The 23,683-nt window shown below is 44.0% G+C and overlaps 1 protein-coding gene across 1 annotated transcript in view; it reads right to left on the bottom strand.

Moving 5' to 3' along the window:
• ube2m (ubiquitin conjugating enzyme E2 M) overlaps positions 1–23,683 on the bottom strand; it is a 75,796-nt gene that overhangs the window by 23,933 nt on the left and 28,180 nt on the right. The window contains exons 2-3 of the mRNA XM_059954027.1: positions 11,900–11,994; positions 8,437–8,475 (exon numbers count right to left, since the gene is read on the bottom strand). Coding sequence (XP_059810010.1) covers positions 8,437–8,475; positions 11,900–11,994 — 134 coding nt within the window. The remainder of the gene's footprint in view (positions 1–8,436; positions 8,476–11,899; positions 11,995–23,683) is intronic.

The raw sequence follows: 23,683 nt of genomic DNA, 5'->3' as shown, positions 1-23,683 counted from the left end.
TCTCAACCTCTCACTCATTCCCCACACTGCACACAGCTAACCCTCCCCACTACACCTGACTCAATGGGAGAAGGGCCAAAGGTCTCTTCCTCAATCGAGGGAAAGTCAGCAAAAGGCAGCATGTACCACACATCCAGCACATCATCCATCGAATCTGTATTCTTCCTCATTCCTGTGATCGGTAGCTGCTGTTTGATCTTCTCCAAACGGAAACATGTGGCCTGCACTGCTCCTGCAGTCTCTTCAGCCTCCTGTTCAGTATTCACTGCACTTCTCTCCAGCTTTTTCTTCCTCATGACTTCTTCCAGATCAACTTTCAGGTTTCGCACTTCATTTGAACTGTCGATGGTCATCTTCAGGTTCCCTTCAAGCTTCCGCTTCTCTCTTCTGAGATTCGTCTGTAATTTCTTCACCTCCGCAAACTCCCCTCTCCGGGTTCTCAGTTTGCTATTACCCTCAGTCAGACAACTTTCTTCATTCTCTCCAATTTGTAAGTCTTCCGACTGGTTCCAGATCGCTTTCTCCAGTCTCTCCGTCTTCATTTCAAACTTGATTCCGTAGAGACAGTCACTCACGAGCTGCGACCTTCGCCAGCCCTGGCACGTGTCCAGAAAACACTTTAACTCGGTAGTTCTCAGCTGCTCCTGCAACGACCTCACTTCATATTCTCCTGAGGCAAATCCAAATACCAAGAGATCATCCACATACACCAAAACTCCAAACGCCTCCATATCCCCTATAGTCTTCCACCTGCCCCGCAGGAAGGTTGCAAGGGCTCCAGATATACCCTGTGGCATCTTTTCGGACCCGAAGACTCCTAGGGAATTTATAACGGCCGTCTTGTCCTTGTCGGCCCCACTCATAGGGATCTGGCAACATCCACTCCTCAGATCCAGCACCTTAAACCACTTCACACCACTCAGACAGGCCATCGCCTCTCTGGCCCTCAGGGCCATATTCTGGTCACTGACAGTGCGCCTCTTCAACGCAATACAATCCACACACACGCTGCCTACGTCTTCCACGGCTTCAGGGGCCAGTCGCCGCAACCTCTCTCTCTCCGAGGTGTCTTCAGCAGTCCTATAAATACTCCCTCGTGGTATTTTGTAGCGTCCACTAAGAGGGTCTCACCCTCAGATACTTCCCCCAGGCCGTACCACCACTGGCTCTTGTTTGAATTCAGTATCGGCCCAATGCTGCTACACATGTCCGCACAAGCAGCTCGAAACCCTGGGTGCATCGACAATGCCTCCAAACAGCGCTCACCCACCTCCTCCGGGCAGGCCCCCAAGCGCAACAGCAGGATATTGGTTCTCTCTAGAACAGAAACGCTGCCCGTCTCAACAGGGTCCGGACACATCAGCATTAACGATTCCTGAACCTCAGTCTCCTCCACATTTGCCTCTAAGAACTCCATTTTCACTGACCAACAACCGTCGTCTGGATAATCACCAGCACTGGTACCCCGAATCTCCAGTGTCCTCAATGTCGCCAAGGGTAAATGCTTCCAATAATAGTTATGAAACAAACTGTACAGCAACTTAACCGGCGCCCCGGTGCCGAGGATGGCTTTAACTTGACTTCCATCCATCCGTAACAACACCTGTGCGCATGGCCCCTCTAAGCCTTCAGGAATAGAGTCTGCTCCTTTCGGGAGTTCCTTGGTACATTGCTGGGAACGTGCTCCCCCAGAGACCCCAAGCCATTCCCCCACTGGGCCTCCTCTAAGTTTCCCGACACCTCTCGAATCAACGGAACAACTGATCCCCTTGACAGATCCCCTTTGCACCACAAGCAATTTATCTGCCCCCCTAGGCAAAAAGGGATACCCTAAAAACTTCCCACCAATCTCCTGCCACGGATATGATAAGCCCCCCAGCTGCGGCATTTGACTTCCAGTCAAACCACACGCATTTTCCCACACTTTCCCAGAACTGGCAGCGGTCACTTCGAGGTAATTGCGCCCGATAGTTCTAACAAAGTCACCAGCCCGTCCCTGTCGCTTTTCCTCAGCCAAGCACTGCCACTCACCCAACAACTGAGAGGTCCGCTCCGCCCACGCTTCCGCCCCTTTAGGGCTGGACATTATTCCAATAACCGGGCGGAGCCCACCACTGCTGAAACATCCCAACCTGTCACTCCTCACTCTCCAAACAGTACGGACAACCCATGGTCCCATCACCATTTCGTCAGCACTAGTTGGAACTCGAACAACGACCTCGAGGCTAACAACAGCAACCACCCCACCCAACACACACGCAGCGATAACCAGCAATCACACACCCACAAAGGCACACCAGCTCTTCGCCGCAGACACAATTTAAAGAGGGTGATCACACAGCTTCCACAGAAATCAATCCCGGACGAGCACCCCACAATGTAACCCCCTGGGTCGCCTCAGGCTCGCTCAGCTCATTTCGTCTAGGGGGAGCAGCCTTCGGCCCCGCCAAACTGGGTAATCAGCTGGTGTGGATGCTGTGTCATGTCCCCGCCTCACCCAAAAACAGACAGTACACCATATGCGATTAAATGAGTACAATTTATAAAGGTTACTATAACTAAGTGATTAATAACGATACAGTATATATGAAGAGAAAATTAAAGAAAAGGCGCCAAACTTATCAAAGTCCAAACCACTTCGTGCACAGCCGTTGGAGCTCAGTTTCTGAAGTCTTCTGGCCACCATTCGATCCCCTCCGAACTCGACTCGCAGCTCTGGACCCTCCGAACTCCTCGACTCTCCAAACAGCTCAGGACCCTCCGAGTGGTCAACCAAGCACATCTAGCTTCATCCCCCCCCCCCTCGGAGAATCTCCCGGCCTCGGACCCCCCTTTGGGGTCCGATCCTCGCCCAGCTTAGAGCATTGCGTCCTCTCTCTCGACCCCCTCGCGCCGATCTCCCCAAAAGCCCGTCAACAAAAGCTTACAGACTCAGAAGAAAGAACATTAATCCCCATTTGGTTTACAAAGGAATACCATTCTCGGTATCAGTAAATTAGCATTCCTGCTAGTTAACAAAAAGAAACCCTTTCCCAACAGTAACAAAGAAAAAAGAAGAAACCCCCTTTACATAAAGTTATGAACAGGAAATGATAAAGTGGCGGTGGGGGTGAGGAGGGGTGGATTAGTGGGTGGAGGTGCAGATCAGCCTTACTGCTTGGGGAAAGTAAGTATTTGAGTCTGGGGTCCTGACATGGATAGCCTGATGGAAGTGGGACAAACAGTCCATGAGCATGGTGGGTGGGATTCTTCATGATGTTACTAGCCCTTTTCTGTATATACAGTGGCATGCAAAAGTTTGGGCACCCCTGGACAAAATTTCTGTTACTGTGAATAGCTAAGTGAGTAAAAGATGACCTGATTTCCAAAAGGCATAAAGTTAAAGATAACACATTTCCTTAATGTTTTAAGCAAGATTACTTTTTTTTTTATTTCCACCTTATACAGTTTCAAAATAACAAAAAAGGAAAAGGGCCTGAAGCAAAGGTTTAGGCACCCTGCATGGTCAGAACTTAGTAACATCCCCTTTGGCAAGTATCACAGCTTGTAAACGCTTTCTGTAGCCAACTAAGAGCCTTTCAATTCTTGTTTGGGGGATTTTTGCCCATTCTTCCTTGCAAAAGGCTTCTAGTTCTGTGAGATTCATGGGCTGTCTTGCATGCATTGCTCTTTTGAGGTCTATCCACAGATTTTCAATGTTCAGGTTGGGGGACTGTGAAGGCTATGGGAAAACCTTCAGCTTGCAACTCTTGAGGTAGTACATTGTGGATTTTGAGGTGTCTTTAGGATCATTATCCTGTTGTAAAAGCCATCCTTTTTTCATCTTCAGCTTTTTTTTTTAAACAGACGGTGTGATGTTTGCTTCCAGAATTTGCCGGTATTTAATCGAATTCATTCTTCCCTCTACCAATGAAATGTTCCCTGTGCCACTGGCTGCAACACAAGTCCAAAGCATGATCGATCCACCCCCGTGCTTAACAGTTGGAGAGGTGTCCTTTTCATGTAATTCTGCATCCTTTTTTTTCCAAACATACCTTTACTCGTTGCGGCCAAAAAGTTCTATTTTAACTTCATCAGTCCATGGGACTTGCTTCCAAAATGCATCAGACTTGTTTAGATATTCCTTTAGAAACTTTTGACGTAGAATTTTGTGGTGAGGACGCAGGAAAGGTTTTCTTCTGATGACTTTTCCATAAAGGTCATATTTGTGCAGGTGTCACTACACTGTAGAACAGTGCACCACCACTCCAGAGTCTGCTAAATCTTCCTGAAGGTCTTTTGCAGTCAAACAGGCATTTTGATTTGCCTTTCTAGCAATCCTACAAGCAGTTCTCTCGGTAAGTTTTCTTGGTCTTCCAGACGTCAACTTGACCTCCACCGTTCCTGTTAACTGTCATTTCTTAATTACATTAGAAACTGAGGAAACGGCTACCTGAAAACGCTTGGCTATCTTCTTACAGCCTTCTCCTGCTTTGTGGGCATCATTTATTTTAATTTTCAGAGTGCTAGGCAGCGGCTTAGAGGATCCCATGGCTGCTGATTGTTGGGACAAGGTTTGAAGAGCCAGGGTATTTATAAAGCTTTGAAACGTGTATCACCTGGCCTTTCCCAATGATGACTGTGAACAAGCCATTGACCTAACAAACTAATTAAGATCTAAGACTGTGGTAAAAGTTATCTGAGAGCTCAAATACCTTGGGGTGCCCAAACTTTTGCATGATGCTCTTATAATTTTTTTCACTCTAAAATTGTACAAAACAAAAATAATACACTAATCTTGCTTAAAATGTTGAAAAGAATGTTTCATCTTTAACTTTATGACTTCTGGAGATCAGTTCATCTTCTACTCACTTAACTATTCACAGTAACAGAAATTTTGACCGGGGTGCCCAAACATTTGCACGCCACTGTACATAGAGACATAGAAAACCTACAGCACAATACAGGCCCTTCGACCCACAAAGCTGTGTCAAACATGTCCTTACCTTAGAACTACCTAGGCTTACCCATAGCCCTCTACTTTTCTAAGTTCCATGTATCCATCCAGGAGTCTCTTAACCGGCAGGCTATTCCACGCACTCACCACTCTCCGTGTAAAAAAATTTAACCCTGACATCTCCTCTGTACTTACTTCCAAGCACCTTAAAACTGTGCCCTCTTGTATTAGCCATTACAGCCCTGGGAAAAAGCCTCTGACTATCCACATGTTCAATGCCTCTCATTATCTTGTACACCTCTATCAGGTCACCTTTCATCCTCCGTCGCTCCAAGGAGAAAAGGCCGAGTTCACTCAACCTATTCTCATAAGGCATGCTCCCCAATCCAGGCAACATCCTTGTAGATCTCCTCTGCACCCTTTCTATGGTTTCCACGACCTTCCTGTAGTGAGGCGACCAGAACTGAGCATAGTACTTTAAGTGGGGTCTGATCAGAGTCCTATACAGTTGCAACATTACCTCTCGGCTCTTAAATTCAATCCCATGATTGATGAAGGTCAATGCACCATATGTCTTCTTAACCAGAGAGTCAACCTGCGTAGCAGCTCTGAGTGTCTTATGGACTCGGACCCCAAGATCCTTCTGATCCTCCAAAATGCCAAGAGTCTTGTCATCAATGCTATATTCTGCCATCATATTTGACCTACCAAAATGAACCACCTCACATTATCTGGATTGAACTCCATCTGCCACTTCTCAGCCCAGTTTTACATCCTATCAAGGTCCTACTGTAACCTCTGACAGATGCTCCACACTATCCACAGCACCTCCAACCTTTGTGTCATCAACAGATTTACTAACCCATCCCTCCAATTCCTCATCCAGATCACATAAAAATCACAAAGAGTAGGGGGTCCCAGAACAGATCCCTGAGGCACACCACTGGTCACCGGCTTCCATACAGAATATGACCCATCAACAACCATGCTTTGCCTTCTGTGGGCAAGCCAGTTCTGGATCCACTAAGCAATGTCCCCTTAGATCCCATGCCTCCTTATTTTCTCAATAAGCCTTGCAAAAAGTACCTTATCAAATGCCTTGCTAAAATCCATATACACTACATCAACTACTCTACCTTCATCAATGTGTTTAGTCACATCCTCAAATAATTCAATCAAGCTTGTAAGGCACAACCTGCCTTTGACAAACTATGCTGACTATTCCTAATCATATTATGCCTCTCCAAATGTTCATAAATCCTGCCTCTCAGGATCTTCTCCATCAACTTACCAACCACTGAAGAAAGACCCACTGGTCTATAATTTCTTGGGCTATCCCTCCTCCCTTTCTAGACTAAGGGAACAACATCCGCAATCCTCCAGAACCTCTCCCGTCCTCATTGATGATGTAAAGATTATTGCCAGAGGCTCAGCAATCTCCTCCCTCACTTCCCACAGTAGACTGGGATACATCCCGTCCGGTCCCAGTTACTTATCCAACTTGAGGCTTTCCAAAAGCTCCAGCACATCCTCTTCCTTAATATCTACATGCTCAAGCTTTTCAGTCCGCTGCAAGTCATCCTTACAATCACCAAGATCCTTTTCCATAGTGAATACTGAAGCAAAGTATTCATTAAGTACCTCTGCCATCTTCTCTGGTTCCATGCACACTTTTCCACTGTCACACAATTGGTCCTATTCTCTCACGTCTTATTCTTTTGCTCTTCACATACATGTAGAATGCCTTGGGGTTTTCCTTAATCCTGTACACAATGGACCCTTGTGGCTCTCCTAATTTCATTCTTAAACTCCTTCCTGCTAGCCTTATCTTCTAGATTTTTATCATTACCTAGTTTTTTGAACCTTTCGTAAGCTCTTGTTTTCTCCTTGACTAGATTTACAACAGTCTTTGTACACCAGCGTCCTTGATGGTGGGTAGGTTGGTGCTGGTGATGTTCTTGCCTGCCACAGTGCTGTCCATGCAGTGATGCAGCCTGTTAGGAGGCTCTCTGCTGCACATATGTAGAATGATGCAAGAATAGATGCATGCATAATCCAGCTCTCTTCAGTCTCCCCAGAAAGCAGAGGTGTGGATAAGCTTTCCCGATTGTGTAAAATGTGTACAAATTGCTTGCAATTTGCACTGCTGTGCCACCAGTGTGGGTGTGGTGCAAATTCTCTAAGTTGAGAACCATCTCCTTTGGCATATTGACATTAAAGAGGAGGTTATTTGTCTGGAACCAGGACTCAATCTCTTCCACCTTCTCTCTGTAGGCCGTCTCATCATTGCTGGTGATGAGCCCCACCACTGTCATGTGACTGGCGAACTTGACAATATGATTGCTCAAGAGTTTGACCATGCAGTCCTGTGTGAACGGAGTGCACAGTAATGAACTCAGCACACAACCCGGGGGGTGGGGGGGACACCTGCATTGAGGATAATGGGAAGGGAGGAGCAGTTTAATTCCTGATTATCTGACGACTGTTGGCTAGGAAGTCCACCACCCCGATGCACAATGGTGTATTTAGACCGAAGAATAGGAGTTTGACCGTGGAATAATAGTGTTGAGTGCCAAACTAAAATCCAGAAATGGAATTCTGACATAGGTGTCCTTGTTTTTTTTTAAAAAAAGGTTTGTTAGTGCCAGGTGCATGAGAAATGCTATGGTATCTGTGGTAGAGCAGCTCTATTGGTGAGCATATTGATGAGTGTCCAAAATGGCAGGAATAGAGCTTTTGATATGTGGCATTACCAGTCATTCAAAGCACTTCACGAATGATGTCAATGCCATTGAGCAGTAATCGTTTAGTTCTGAAAGTGTGGAGTTCTTTGGTACAGGGATGATGGTGGTGACGGTGATGATGATGGTAACATCACCCCAATTGAAAGAAGATTTGGAAGGAGAATTCTTTTTGAGGGGTGATTGGCTCAACTAGAATTGTTTTTCTTAGAACAAAAGAGGTGATTTAATTGAAATGTGAAAAATTATGAAACAAGTGGAGAGAATGAGCATAGATTGAAAGATACTGATGATGATCAGAGGAGAATGTTCAAAGAAGTGCCCAGGATCTGGAATTCACTGCTTAAAAAGGTGGAAACCCACATTGAACGTATCCTGATAATTACAGTCTATATAGCTAAGGAGTAGGATTACATTGAATGGCTGGTTTAGCTGATATGGATATAATGGGCAAAAGGGCCATTTTCATTGTAAAAGGGAGGGACGTTGCACATGAAACCAAGGGTCCGGAACAAATAACACTGTGCAGAAATACTTCATTCATGAGGCTTACTGGATCAGTTGTTAGTGATCAGGCAAAGGCTCAGTTCTACTGTTTCCTATGGGTCAAGGTACGAATCCTGCATCAGCATTCAGGATAGGGAAACCAGACCCGACACACAGCAGTGGCTGGCAGCCACTACAATTTCAATGCTAGTTGTTGTAGACAATGAAACTATTCCAAAATGTCATTAATTATTTAGATCTGGATTCACTTACCTTAAAACTAAACACAAATTTGCCTCCTTTATAGAAACCCTAAAAGCAAAGAGAGAAAAGCATTTAAACTAGAAATTACTAACTTAATTTATAAGAATCACACATTATAATTAAACAAGATTAAAAATTATAATAAATGATTTGCATAGACGGTCAATGAAGTGAACATCTTAGCATTCACTCTTGCAGGGCACAATCTTCCCAATATCCCATCAACCTACCCCCTCCCCTCTCCAGGAATGCAGAAGCCAAAACATCTTTCACACCCACTTATCACAGGGATAAAATTTCTTAAACACTGGCTCTCCAGGGAAGAACTGATTTATCAGGATATGAAGCAGGTTTCTCTTGGGCTTGTGGTATTCAAAATTACAAGCTGCATTTTGCGGGAATACCATTTTGGGCTGAAATTTTTAAAAATTGTTTTATTTATTCGTAAACTGAAAAGGGAAATACACAACTTTGTGGTGAATCTGGGTCCAACACAACCCTACCTACAGATAATGAAACATCCCTCCCACCTGAAGCTCTTTTGCCTATATAAATAACCTCACTCCTCAACCTAAGCAACCCTGAGGCTGTTAGAATGGTTTATTAGGAACCGTATCTATTTGCAAAATCTACACTGAAGCTATAGCTGCAAGAAAAAGTTTGTGAACCCTCTGCAGTTAACTGGTAATCTGCATTAATTACTCATAAAATGTGGTCTGACCTTTATCTCTAAGTCACATAATCTGCCTGAACTAGTAACACACAAACAATTCTACTTTTTCTCATTAATACTGAGTACACCATTTAAATAATCACAGTTTGGGTTAAAAAGAAGTATGTAAACCTCTGGGATAATGCCTTCTACAAAAACTACTTGGGAGTCAGGCGTTCCAATCGATGAGATGAAGTTGGAGGTATGGGTTGCCTTATTTTAAAAAAATGAACAAACTAAGTTTATTGACAGAGCCTGCTCTCCTTAAGAAAGATCTGCTTATGTGCACCATGCCTTAATCAAAACATCTTTTAGAGGTCCTTAGAAGAAGAATTGTAGAGAATTATGAAGCAAGAAAAGACTACAAAAGCATTTCTAAAGATCTGAGTTGTTCATCAGTCCACAGGGAGGGAAACTGTCCACAGATGGAGGAAACTCAGTATTGTTACTACTCTCCCTAGGAGTGGGCGTCCTGAAAAGGTCACACCAAGAGCACAACGTGCAATGCTGAAGGAGGTGATGAAGAACCCAAGATAACAGCAAAAGACATGCAGAAATCTAGAAAATGCTAAAGTCTCTGTTCACGTCTCCACTCTAAGAAAAACACTGAACAAGAATGGTGATTCCTGATGAAGGGTTTCAGCCCGAAACGTTGTCACTACCTCCTCCCAGAGATGCTGTCTGGCCTGCTGAGTTCTGCCAGCATTTTGTGTTTTTATTTCCAGCATCTGCAGATTCACTCGTGTTGCACAGGAATGGTGTTCTTGGAAGGACACCACAGAGGAAACCATTGCTCTCCAAAACAAAACATTGCTGGATGTCTCAAGTTTCCAAAAGACCACCTGGACTTCTACAACACTTCTGGGATAATGTTCTGTGAACAGATGAGACAAAAGTTGAACTTTTTGGCAGAGATACACACCACTATGTTTGGAGGGAAAACACCAAAACCTTATCCCAACTGTGAAGCATGGTGGAAGGGGTATCATGGTTTGGGACTGCTTTGCTGCCTCAGGGCCTGGACAGCTTGCAATCGTTGAAGGAACAATTAATTCAAAATTGTATCAAGACATTTTATAGGAGACTGTCAAGGTAGCAGTTGGTCAACAGTAGCTTTATAGAAGATGGATAATGCAACAAGACAGATGATCCAAAACACAACAGTAATACAACAACAGAATAGTTTAAAAAGGAAGTTTGTGTTTTGGAATGGCCAAGTCAGAGTCCAGACCTTAGCCCAACTGAGATGCTGTGGTATGACCTGAAGAGGGCTGTTCATGCAACGTATCCCAGAAATACTGATGAACTGAAACAAGTCTGTATGGAGGAATGGTCTAAAATTCCTCCTCGCCATTGTACATGTCTGATCAGCAGCTACAGGAAACACTTGGTGGAGGTTATTGCTGCTAGAGGAGGTTCTAGCAGTTATTAAATACAAGAGTTCACATACTTTTTCCAGCCTGGACTGTGAATGGTTAAACAATAAAGACATAATAAGTCTAATTGTTCATGTTTATTATTGTGACAGATTATCAGACCACATTTTCTCAGTAATTAACGCAGAAAACCAGGTTCACAAACTTTTTCTTGCAACTGTACTTGTGGAACCAAACTACACCTACAACAAATGCTTCCTGCAGGGCCAATGGGACAAGAGTGATGAGCTGTGGGGGAGGATTCTCCCTTACTTTGCCACAATCCATACAACTTTAGCTCTGCACTGTTCTTTAACTGCCACCTCCAAGCATCTGAAAAACTGAACCTTGGGCCTGTTGTGCTGGGGCCAACTTTCGAGTTAAAGAAGGCACCATCACATTGCAGAAACAACTGAGTACTTCAAATCCACAAGTTTTAATATTACAAGTTCAACCACTTCCCAGAGACTTCACCAGTGCTGCATTACACATGGTCTGAAAATGAATGCACCTCACCCAGATTATCAGTGCTGCTGTGTACTTTCTTCATTGCAGAATAACTCTCCAGCTACACTCCTCCTGGAATGTTATAATGAAGCAGACTCTGGTCCAAGAACACTGGCCTTCATGCATGGATATTTTTAAGTGCTGGTATTGTTTTCAGATAACACCCTTCAGACAGATAAAACTTGCATCCTGGCCTGAATGATTTTGTATCAAGTGGAGACAATGTAAATGCCTGTGTAGCTACTGCAGCAGCATTACCTCATGTCAAAAGGACCAAGTGATGTGGTGGCTAAAGACTACTTGCTTACTCATTCATAGGGTTTGAATCTCACTGGCAAGGCCGGGATTTGTTAATCCTTAATCACCCTTGAAAAACCTGTGGCAAGCTGCCTTCTCAAAAGCACACTAGCTGAAGTGCAGATACAGTGGTGCTTCATAGTGCTTTAGGTACATCAACAACATGGGAACCGCAATGACCTTTAAAGACACGACTACAGCGACCTGGAGGGGAACCTGCAAATAGTGGTGTTCCCATCACCCACTGGTCTTATTTTCTTCATTGTACACAGATTCACAAGTGCTGCCAAGTCCCAAAGGAAGCAGTGACAAGTTACTGTGAATCTGGTAGACACACTGCTGTCAAAGCACGCCAGCTGTCAACAGAGTGCCAATCAAGTTGACTTTACTGCCCAGAATGGCACATGACGCAGCAAGCATGACAGATTAAATTAATGCTTCCTTCCTCTCACCACCCTGCTTCAGACGCACAACCCACCATCCCACCAAATCTGCCTGTAATGCTCCGACGACAGGCCAAAAACAAGTTCTCATCACTCACCTCATCCGGACAGATAATAAGTTTGAAGTTGAGGAGGTCGTCAGGATCTGGGAAAACTATCTCACAGGTTTTAGGTAAATTCAATTCATTTATATCTAAGGAAACAAAAAGAAAAAAAGCAGTAAGAACCTTAATATAAACAGTGAGGACAACAGAAGCAGACAGGCAGTGAAGCTGTGAATTAGATGTGGGAAATGTAATATCAAAACAGAGCTTTTAAGTCCAACTTTAACATCCCAATTTTTGGCTTGTGGCCTTGCAGTTACAGAATATCTAGGTAATTTTTAAGAAATATCACTGCTGTGAAAAAAGTTACAAGAAAGGTAACAGTAACCCTTTAGAAGGAACTGCCATTAAAGGGTCTTGACCTGAAACATCAACTGTCCATTTCCCTCTACTGATGATGCTTGAGCCACTGAGCTTTTCCAACCAATGTTTGTTTTGCTCCAGACTCTAGCTTCTGCAGTCCCGCATCTGCACTGTCACTGCAGTTAGCATACACAGGGGTCAGTGGTAAAGAGCCTCGCTTTCTGCAACCACAGTTAGCATACAACTCCCATATGTCAAAGTTTGGGAATTAAACAAAGCTACCCCAGGACCAGTGAAAGCATCAGTAAGGGTAGAGCCTGGATTTTAAACACACGTTGTAGCCTTTTCAGAATATCATCAGTCAATGACTGACTACAGGAATTGAGAATTTTGTTGCAGTTTACCAAACCGTTGGTGAGCCACATGGAGTACTTTGTACAGTTTGGTCACTCTGTTATAGGAAATATGTTATAAAATTAGAAAAGATGCAGACAGGCACGTTAGCAACATTTGGAAAATATCTAGCTAAGTACATGGATAGGAGAGGTTTGAAGAGCTACAGGCCAAAAGCAGAAAGATGGGAGTAGCTCACTGGACAGCATAATCCGCATGGACAACTTGGGTCGAAGGGATGACTCCAATAGCCAAAAGTACTTCACAGCTAGATAAAGGCCTCTGAAATATAGTCGTAGAGGAATCACAGTAGCCAATTACTTTCTTATAAGTTTCCGAAGATTTGGCACGTCATTTAAAACTTTGACAAATTTCTATAGACGTGTGGTACAGAGTATATTGACTGGTTATATCATCAATGCCCTTGACCAGAAAAAGCCTATAAAAAGTAGTGGATACCGCACAGTCCATTACTGGTAAATCCTCCCTACCGTTCAGCACATCTACATGGACAACAACATCCACCCATCAAGGACCCCACCATCCAGGCCATGTTCTCTTCTTGCTGCTGCCATCAGGAAGGTACAGGAGCCTCAGAACCCATACCATCAGGTTCAGGGACAACTATTACACCTCAACCTTCAGGCTCTTGAACTAGAAGGGATAACTTCACTCACCCTATCACTGAACTTCCCACAACCCATGGATTCACTTTCAAGGACTCTTCATCTTATGTTCTCGATATTTATTGCTTATTTATTATTTCTTTTTGTATTTGCACATTTTGTTGCCTTTTGCATATTGATTGCCCATCCTGTTGGGGATGGTCTTTCACTGATATTGTTTCTTGAACTTACTGTGAATGCCTACAAGAATCTCATGACTGTATATGGTGACATATATGTACTTTAAAAATAAATTTACACTTGTGGTCACCAACCTTTTTAAGCCCAAGATTCCCTACCTCGGCCTTAGTAAAAGGCAAGATCAACCCCAGATCAATTAGTTACACGCATACGCACCGGGGCAGAAAAGACTGGAAGTAGAAATAATGTATAAACACCAGGGGTACCCACCCTTATTTTGCAACGCGGACCGGTTTAATATTGACAATATTCTTGCGGACGAGCCGGGGGGGGGAACATGACGGGAATACAGCGATACTCAAAGCAGGTTCCTTATGTCCATTCTAGTCTGCAATTTAATCTTTGCCGATCTCGGCACTTAGCTTCTGTCCAACGCTGCTCACATTTTTTCGGCTGAAAAAACTCAACGGGTTTGTCTTTAAGTGCTGGGTGCTTGGACTCAGGGTACCGAAGCAGTTTTGAGTGCTTCATTGCTTCACTGGGACAGGCTCTGGGCACGAACTCCAGCTTCCCACCCACCTGCCGCCTTGGCCAGGTGCGGTTGGTCGTGGGTCAGGTGAGAGGGTACGGTAAGGGCTGGACGTCCACGTACCAGGGCCGCGGCGGTCGCAGTCCGGAGAGAGCGACTGACTGAGCAAGGAGTGCAAAAGGGTGCCCATCCGCATCCCTTGTAAGATCTATTGGCCGACAAAAGTTTGTTTCAGTAGATCGCAGCAAGGTAGCTGCCCTGATACTTACGAAACGCTGAGCCCGAATTAGGTCGTCTGTGAATATTTTAGCACCGGATTCCCCACGAACATTCGTGGGGAATGTGTTAAACAGGTTTAGAGGCAGCGCTCCAGGCCAGCAGCGACGGCACTTCCCGCCGGACGCCCGAGGCCAACCAGTGATCCCTGGCGCTAGGGTATCACTGCGTTTAGACGGCTGATGACCTCGCGTGGGTTCAAGTTCAACAGTGAACATGACAGGGAATGAGGAAAGGTGTAGCTGACTCCTATTGTTTCCTCGTGGACCAGTGTTCAGGGACCACTGAAGTACACTGTAGTGCGCGGGAGTTACACGCATGCGCACTGGGCAGAAAGAACGGAACTAAAACAGAAACAATCTCTCAACAGTATTTGTGTATTTAATTTTTCTTTTTTCAGGATGTACTGGGAAAGTCTCAAAAATCGACCAGTCAATCGCGATCGACGAGTTGGCGACCACTAGCTTACGCCAAACTTGTTCACAGGAAGATCCAAGAGAACAAGATGGTAATTAATAGCAATGCAGATTATGATACAAGTACTGGTTAGGACACTGGGGAACACTCCACAGCTCTGCAAAAATACCAGATCATCTCCTGAGGAAGGAGATGAGGCCAGGTTTTAACATTTCACTCTAAAGATACGTGGAACTCAGGCTGGATCAATGCAAATCAAATGGAGGAGTATAAAGAGAGTCTTCGACAGATCCGAACTGAGACAGAGGAAGCAACATCCAAGCAAAGTCTTTCAGCTCTCAGTGAAGTCAGGGTGTCTTTGGGAAAGCAAATACCAGCATGGGAGGACCTATCAAAGGATCATACAGCAGAGTAACAGGCCTTTCAGCCCACTGTGTCCAAGCTGATTATAACATACTCATCTAAGGTAATCCATTTACTAGCATGTTAAAAATTACCACTTTTGACTCCTTTGTGTGCTGACAACACTCTTAGATTTCTGTCTTGAGGTAAGAAGGTGACAAGAATGGTGTAACTATGAAAGGATGGTATGACAGAGGAGGCTGACATACTGATGGGAGACTCTTTTGATGTCAGGTTACTAGCCCAGAGACAGACCCACAAACAGTCAGTTCCCTCTCCAAAGAGTCATCTATTTTGACTGACTGAAGAAAGTGTTGCACGTGGTAAGAGAGCATATTAGCTGCTTTCCTTCACTAGAGTTCACTGAGAGAACTCAGGAGTAGAGAATCCGACTGGCATTGTATATTACACCAGTCAATTTAGGACAGATAGGGACTAAAGTGTATCCCTGACAATTAAAACACAAGGAGCCCAAGTTCAGCCTGTCTGTTATAGGCCAAGTTACTTATCTGCCTTCACTTACAGGTGATTTCTGAGAGGAAGTATTAGTTTAAAATTTTAATAGTTGTAGATTTGGATCTCATTCAACTGTTATTGTTTTATAGTCTGGGGTACAGTTGTACAATTCTTTTTCAAGAAAGCAAAAAAATGTAAAATCATTCAATAAAAACAGAAAATACCGGGAAACTCAGCAAAGAGAAAAACTTAACATTTCAGATCTGCGACCCTTCATCAAAACTGATGTATGCTCCTGGACCTGAAATATTAGCTCTGTTCCTCTCGCCAAAGATACCGACTGTTTTCAGCATTTTCTGCTTTTATTTCATATTTCCGGCCACTGTAGATTTCTTGTTCTGGCATTTGATCCTGACATTTTCCTCTGGCTTACTCAATAACATTCATCTTCTGCTGATTATCTTGTGGGCTAGAACCATACTGTCAACAGATATGTTCTCTTGTCCAGACTCAGTAATAGACTTAACTGGGTTAACAAGGAACACTCAAATCAGGTACTTTCAGACATTTAGAGAAAGTACATAAGAGATTTACTAGAATGTTACCTGGGTTTCAGCACCAAAGTTACAGAGAAAGGTTGGACAAGTTAGGTCTTTATTCTTTGGAGCGTAGAAGGTTGAGGGGAGACCTGATAAAGGTATTTAAAATTATGAGGGCGATAGATAGAGTTGACGTGGATAGGCTTTTTCCATTCAGAGTAGGGGAGATACAAACAAGAGGACATGAGTTGAGAGTTAAGGGGCAAAAGTTTAGGGGTAACACTCTTCTTTACTCAGAGAGTGGTAGCTGTGTGGAATGAACTTCCAGTAGAAGTGGTAGAGGCAGATTCGATTTTGTCATTTAAAAAAAATTGGATAGGTATATGGACAGGAAAGGAATGGAGGGTTATGGGCTGAGTGCAGGTAGGTGGGACTAGGTGAGAGTAATCATTCGGCATGAACTAGAAGGGCCGAGATGGCCTGTTTCCGTGCTGTAATTGTTATATGGTTATTTAATGGCTGGGCTGCCAAGCCTAGTGTATTCACTCTATGATTTTCCGAGAGCCACCCCTTTTTGTTTAGGGTAGTTTACCGCCTGTGTGTGTGAGATAGAAACCACCCCTTTTTACCTCTGGGTAGTTTCTTACCCGTATTTGTGATGTCTGAGGATTAGCTGGTCTAGATTTACCCAGTTTATCCTGTTATTGCACAACTACATCTTTAGATACAGAGAAAGTCTCGATGAAAGATTGAGTTCTTGTGTAATTTCTCAACACATCGCAAACAACATACAAATCAGAGTGAACAGAAATAATAAAATTAACACCGGGATAGAGTGTTTAAACTTGATCATCTCACTAGCTCCTTCAGCCAGAAGTAATAGTGCCGGAGTGTAGTCGGCCCATGAAAGGAGGACTACATGCAGGTCTGGTCTCTTCACTGCAAGATTGCATATGACATGAAAGAGATAGAGATATTTACAGGGGTATTTCCAGCATGGGAGAATTTATAGCTATGAGAACAAATGAGCTAGGTTTAGTATTGCTTACTAAGGGGCAGTGACTTAACTGAGCTGAATAAAAAAATGCTCATTTTCATCAGCTTTGCAGTTAGGTGATCAGAGGCAAAAAATGATGGTAATTGGTAGAAAATAGGCAGTGGATTAGAAATGCAAAAATTTCTTCCCCCCCCCCCCCCCCCCACATAGTGATGGAGGCAGAACTCTCATTTAAAATGTAGCTGGACTGAGCAACTGAAGAGCCATAGCCTGCAGGTGATAAGACAGAGCTGGGAAGCCGAATTAGGCTGGAAAGGAGATCTTGTCTGGCATGGAGACATACGTCCAACAATCTATTATCAAATTGCACAAGGTGGAAACAGGCCATTCAGCCCAACGTACTCAAGCCAACCATTGAACATTCTTCCACCAACTGCATTGCCAGAACTTGATCCACACCCTCTATGCCTAAGTAGCTCAAGTTAAATGAGTGAAGGAGTTCACTTGGTGAAGGAGCCCCCACCCACTTCAGATCTCCTCTAATTCTCTTTCTACTTACCCAAACCCTTTTGTCATGGGCCCAATGCTGCTCCTATATCTTTTGGTCATCATCCAAACCCGAAACATCCATTCATAGGGTAACGTAATGTGAGAAATCTCCACAGACAGTACCAAGCTTTACCATGTCGTGGCATCGCTAAATAGTTCCACTGCAGCCAGAGTGGCGAGTCTACTGGAAGACCCGTCTGCACTCTGAAAATTCACTCATTTCAGACTGAGCATGCTAAACAAGCTCTGCTTGTCTGGCCTCGGCGATGCTAAGCCCTTGGAGCTTATGGACCACATGCTGTCTCTCCTGGAAAATCACCATCCTTGTTTTATTGTTAAAGAACTCTTTATGTAACCATTGCCTGATTCAGTTCGCATAGCCCTTGCTAATACACCCATAAAGGACTATAGGGAGCTTGCTAAAACGGCAAGGTAGAGGTGTATCATTCCTCCTCCTTTCTGTCTCAATAATTTTCTGTCAGCAGATTCATGCCCGTGGCTCCGAACCAGACAACACTGGGTCTATGTTTTTACCACAAATGCTTTGGCACGAACGCCACTAAGTGCCAACCACCATGCAGTTTCAACAGTGCCAGCACATCAGCATCTGTGGTCAGTGGGTACTGTGGGTTCTGGTTGCCAGGGCTGCCTGTTGTTCATTATAGACATCCTTTCAAGGCAATGCTTCCTGTGTGACACAGACACTCAAGTGGGCTGCAGCAGCACCCATTGATTACAAGGCAGAGAGTGACAGACCCTTGCTGGAGGCCACCAGTGGCAGCAGGATCCAGACTTGAGACACAACACGTGATGCTCTGCCTCAGTGGATGATGCTACACATGCGACTTTGTCTTGGCTAAGTTGTTACATTTTCTACATGCCAAAGGATTGTTAGCAGATATTAAAAATGTACTAACAATCCTTTGGCACACAGGAAATCTAAGAACTGTCAGCCTGTGGACACAAAGGATTTTGGGTTATTATCCTGCACCCCCCAAGTAAGAGCCCCATGACTGTCTAACACATGCACCACCACATGCAAATTAACTTGCCCGCTGCATGAATTCCTAAACCTCACCAAGCCCACATTTTTCACCAAAGTCACAGAGCATGGGGATGAGCACCATATTTCCACAACTGGCTCACCCATGCACATAGACTAGACTTACAAATACTGGCCAGCACAAAGGCAGAGTTTGCTATCATGGAAATGTTTTGCGTTATACACAGGATGGTCTCTCAGCTAGATGATGGTTGTCATCCATGCAGCAACTATCCCTACATTAACAAGGCCACAAATCTCTGATCGTTAGCTGGACCTACATATTCAAGACTTTTTAGTACATTTAGCTGGAAAGATGCTTTTTCTAAAATGGACTTAGGCTACGTCCACGCTAGACCAGATAAGTCCGTAACTGAAGCTTTTTCTCTTCATTTTGACCCTCTGTCCACACTGGTTTTCTCCCTGAAAACTGAGCTTTTCTAAAACGCCCTTCAGAGTGTGTAAATTTGAAAATGGCGATTGGGCAGAGTAGTGTGGATGGGGTAACCAGAGATTTCTAAAAATGCTGTCATGACGTGCCGGAACAGATGGTGGCGACAGCGCGGCATTTCACTGTTTTCTTGAACGCAACCCCCCACACAACCTAACAATTTCAGAACACATGGCAACAAGACTGCAGCCAGAAGAATTAGAAATGTACTCACCAAATACCTTGACCCATAACTTACTGAATAAATAAGTAAACTCACTTTGCCCTGTTTTATGTCCTTGCTTGTATGAAGGTGGTTTACCTACTTATGCAAGTACTTCTCTGACAATAGATGTGTAACAGACTAATGTAACATTGTATGGAAATACAAGATAACACTGATGCAGACATGTTTTATGCATTTAACAAGGTGCTTTATTAATGCTACAGAGTTAGTCAGTTTTTTAATATTCATCAGCCAGGTCATACTGTCCATGAACTCTGCTGGTTGCCTCCATACGTTCCAGTATTTGTTTTTTTTTAGCTTTAAGTCCTCTTGTACAAGAGCCAACAGCTGTCCATTGCTTGGCAATTTCCTTTTAAGTTTTTCTAGTCTGTAAATGCACAAACGCACACTTCACAGCGAGATTTGACACCAAACATGTCGCTTGTTTTCTGTAGATGTGTCCTGCGCAAGCTCAGGAGATTCACCCAAATACCTGTTTTAATGTGGACGGAGGTAATTTCAAAAATGCTTGGTATGGATGTCTATCGTTTTGACGCGAAACCAACGTTTTCAATATTATCCGGTCTAGTGTCAGAGGCCTAAGTCAGAGGATACCATCAGGTGCCTGTGTGTACTGAGAACATTCTCAAAACTGCTGTAATAACCCCGTTTGGCCTACTTGAGTTTCTGTGCATATTGTTTGGGCTGAAAAATGCAGTGCAGCTTTCTAACAACTAATGGGCTCTGTGTTAAAATTCTTAGGTTTTCCATTTGTTTATCTAGATGACATACTTGTTGCCAGTGCATCTAAAGCTGAATACTTATCAGATCTCCACACACTTTCAACCACTTAACTCTGCTAATGCCAGTTTGGGTTGTCTACTATCGATTTTCTCTGCCACCGCATCTCCACAAGGCGATACCCCTGCCTTCAAAAGATGCCAATATTATGGACTTTCCATTTGTCCCCATTACCAAATCACTGCAAGTGCTTTTCAATATGGTGAATTTCTATCACTGTTTCTTTTCTGTGAACTGCTGAAATTATTCCCCCTTTGTATAGTGCCTTTAGAACAATGCCCCTAATCAAATGCCTAAGTGGTCAGCGGACAAAACCAGAGCATTTGACGACACCAAACGTGGGAGGGGTTAACCCTCAACCCAGCACAGATTGCAACACACCCACAGAGTCCTCTGCTCCCTCACACACTGCCTCTGGTCTCTCTTCCCCTGGCAGAAACAGGTGACCCTATGGCATGAAGTCCCAGTCCTTGCACAACCAAGGCAACACATCTCCCCCACTGTCAGTCCTGCCAGTGAACTAGTGAAGCAGACTGGAGCACTCCACGCTACCGATGACCAACAGAGTCTCACAATCACAATTAAAAATTCCAAGAGAATCACTCACACCATGGCGACACAAAGATACATAAGTCCAGCTCCAGCGCTGTCAAGCAACTCGCTGGTGGGATAGCCCTGTAGTACTTGATGTTCCTGCATCTGGCAGTGAATTGCAATTGATTAAAAAAAAGGATGAACAATTACAAACATGAGGAAATCTGCAGATGCTGGAAATATAAGCAACAAACACAAAATGCTGGTAGAACTGACGAAGGGTCTCAGCCCGAAACGTCGACAGCGCTTCTCCCTATAGATGCTGCCTGGCCTGCTGTGTTCCACCAGCATTTTGTATGTGTTGCATGAACAACTACACCTTTGATTGGACCTAGAGTAGCCATAATGTCCAAGCGCACCACCATCCTACTAGAAGCAGCTTTGAAGTATCAATTATTGATATTTTCCTGTTCTTTTCAATAATCAATATACAATGTTATGTTCTCTGAGCATTTAGCATGAAGATTTCTTTTGCTGAAAATTCCTACGGTTCATTTAATTCTAAGCATTGGCGTAACAACACAAATACTTCAAAGGTTAACTTATTCTGGAAATGTGCGTATCATCAAGATCAAAAATTTTCTCCTTTCAAAACAATGGGGCACTCTAGATCGTGACACCAAACTCCACTCAATCGCCCTCGTGCATTACAACACAAAGATGTGAAGAAACCAGCCTATCATTTCCCCACTAACTGTTCAGCCAAAATTTGGGGGGCTACTGCATAGAATCAAAAACTAGAAAGTTGTAAAATTAGTCAGTTCCATCTTGGATACTAGCCTCGTAGTATCCAAGGCAGTTTCAAGAAGCGGTGTCTCAGGAAGGTGATATCCATTATTAAGGACTCCCGGCACCCAGGCCATGCCCTCTTGTAGGTAGTGGGTACAGAAGCCAGAAGTCACACGCTCAGCGATTCAGGGACAGCTTCTTCCCCTTTGCCACATCGTTCTTAATTGGACATTGCACCCATGAACACTTTATAAAAAAAATATACATTAAAAGTATTGAAAATCAGAATCTAATATATATTTATTGTAATTGATTTACTTACATATTTTTCTTTCTATTATCATATATTGCACTGAACTTCTGCTGTTAAAGTTAACAAATTTCACGACACATGCCGGTGATAATAAACCTGATTCTGATTCTAATACCTGCATGGTGGCATTTGAACTTGAGTCCCGGATGCAAATCTAGAAGTGTAACCACTATGCTGCCATATCCCATCCTTACCGGGACCTTCTACAGACGGACACCGCAATCATTATTTTCCCAGTTGTTTGCTCATTTCTCTGTGCGCTCGTCACTTTGTCTCTGGAGCCTGAGCATTGTTCTGAGCTCTGCATTCCTCTAATTCTGACTCAGATTTTGGAGAACATGCAACCTAAAACAGAAAATTTAGGAAATAACCTGCAGTTGCTGGAATTCTGAATAAATACAGAAGAAGTCTGACCAAGATTGTGCTGTCTTTACGACAGTTATTTAGTTTATAATATTTTCGCTTAGTAATTCATTCAATAGTATTTTCTAGTTAGAATTAGGAGTGTTTAAAATGTATTCATTGCATGTAAAATATATCGGCACGCGATGACGTCACATCCGGTTTCGCCGCGTCTTGTGGGAAAACACCGGTTTGAAATTAGCGCGAGGGTGGGGGCTTTCCACGAGGCACACCTGAGCAGAAGTTGTTTGCAGGCATGAGAAATCACAGTGAGAGCAACGCTGTAAGTTAATAGATAATCGATATATTGAACTAAGATGTTAATGCCGATCCTGTTAGAAGTAACGACGGTAGATAATGTTTATGCTTTCGTTAGTTAAAGAGTCGCGGATAGTTTGCATGGAAGTGTATTTAAAGTAGTCAATGGAGCAGGTAAACTCTCCCTGTATACTGCACCTTAGTGTAATGTAGTTATAGTCACCTTTGCAAGTATTTACACTTGAAATGTGATATTAAGGAAGGAACAAATACTGTATCAATCTTGTATTGTTTTATCAACAGTTTTCACCATATGTTAATGTGAAGAGTGAACAGTAAATGGTTAATCTTACTGCGATCTGGTTTCATTGACTGTGGTTTATCTCGACGTTAAATTCGACGTTATCACTTACACGCGAAGGAGAACGTTACAGTGAAAAAGCGGCATTATCAGGTGTTTCAAGTGCTGCAATGTCAGCTCAATCCAGCATCAAGTCGACGCCGCCCAGCGACAGGGGCAGTAAACCGACATCAAGTAAGCCCACCCGGGCGTTATCAGGTGTTCCAAGTGCTGCAATGTCAGCTCGATCCGGGATCAAGTCGATGGCGCCCAGCGACAAGGGCAGTAAACCGACATCAAGTAAGTCCACACAGGCAAGAGCCAAGGCAGAAGCCGCCAAGGTGCGACTGCATTACGCCAAACAAGAAGCAGTTTTGAAAATGAAACAGGCCACCAGAGAAGTCGAAATCCAGAAAGAAAGGGCCGCCAGGCAAAGAGAACAGGCCGCCAGAGAAGCCGAAATCCAGAAAGAAAGGGCCGCCAGAGAAGCCGAAGAGGCTGCCAGAGAAGCCGAAACCCAGTTGGAAATGACAAAAATATCGACAGAGTTGCATGTGCTGCAGCTAGAAAGAGAAGGAGAAGCTGCCATGGTGGAAGCAGAGTACATAGAAGAAGCTGAAGGGTCGCGTGATCTGACCGAAACAAGTTCTGCTTTAGAAAGGACCAGACTGGAACGCACGAGCGACTATGTACAATATCAAGCAGACAGGCAGGCTCGTCTCCCCTCTCCATACCTATTCGATAACTTCCCCAGCTACGAGGAAGAGAATTTACCCTCGCGGCCCCGCGATGAAGTCAAGAATGAAAGAGCTGACAACCGATATTCTTTGACACCAAAGTTACAAAGTTCGATGCGAAGAGACGCGGAGGTTGAATCCAGGATGGCAAATTCCATGAGAAACGTGCGTTCTCAGTCATATAGGCGCCAACGTACTTCTCCAGCCCGCATGCCGCTTGCAGCCGATCCCACGCTGCA

This window comes from Hypanus sabinus, chromosome 29 (genome assembly GCF_030144855.1).
Source record: "Hypanus sabinus isolate sHypSab1 chromosome 29, sHypSab1.hap1, whole genome shotgun sequence".
NCBI lineage: Eukaryota > Metazoa > Chordata > Chondrichthyes > Myliobatiformes > Dasyatidae > Hypanus > Hypanus sabinus.
Note: the sequence above shows the minus strand (reverse complement) of the source record. Positions and strands in the feature narration are given on the sequence as shown.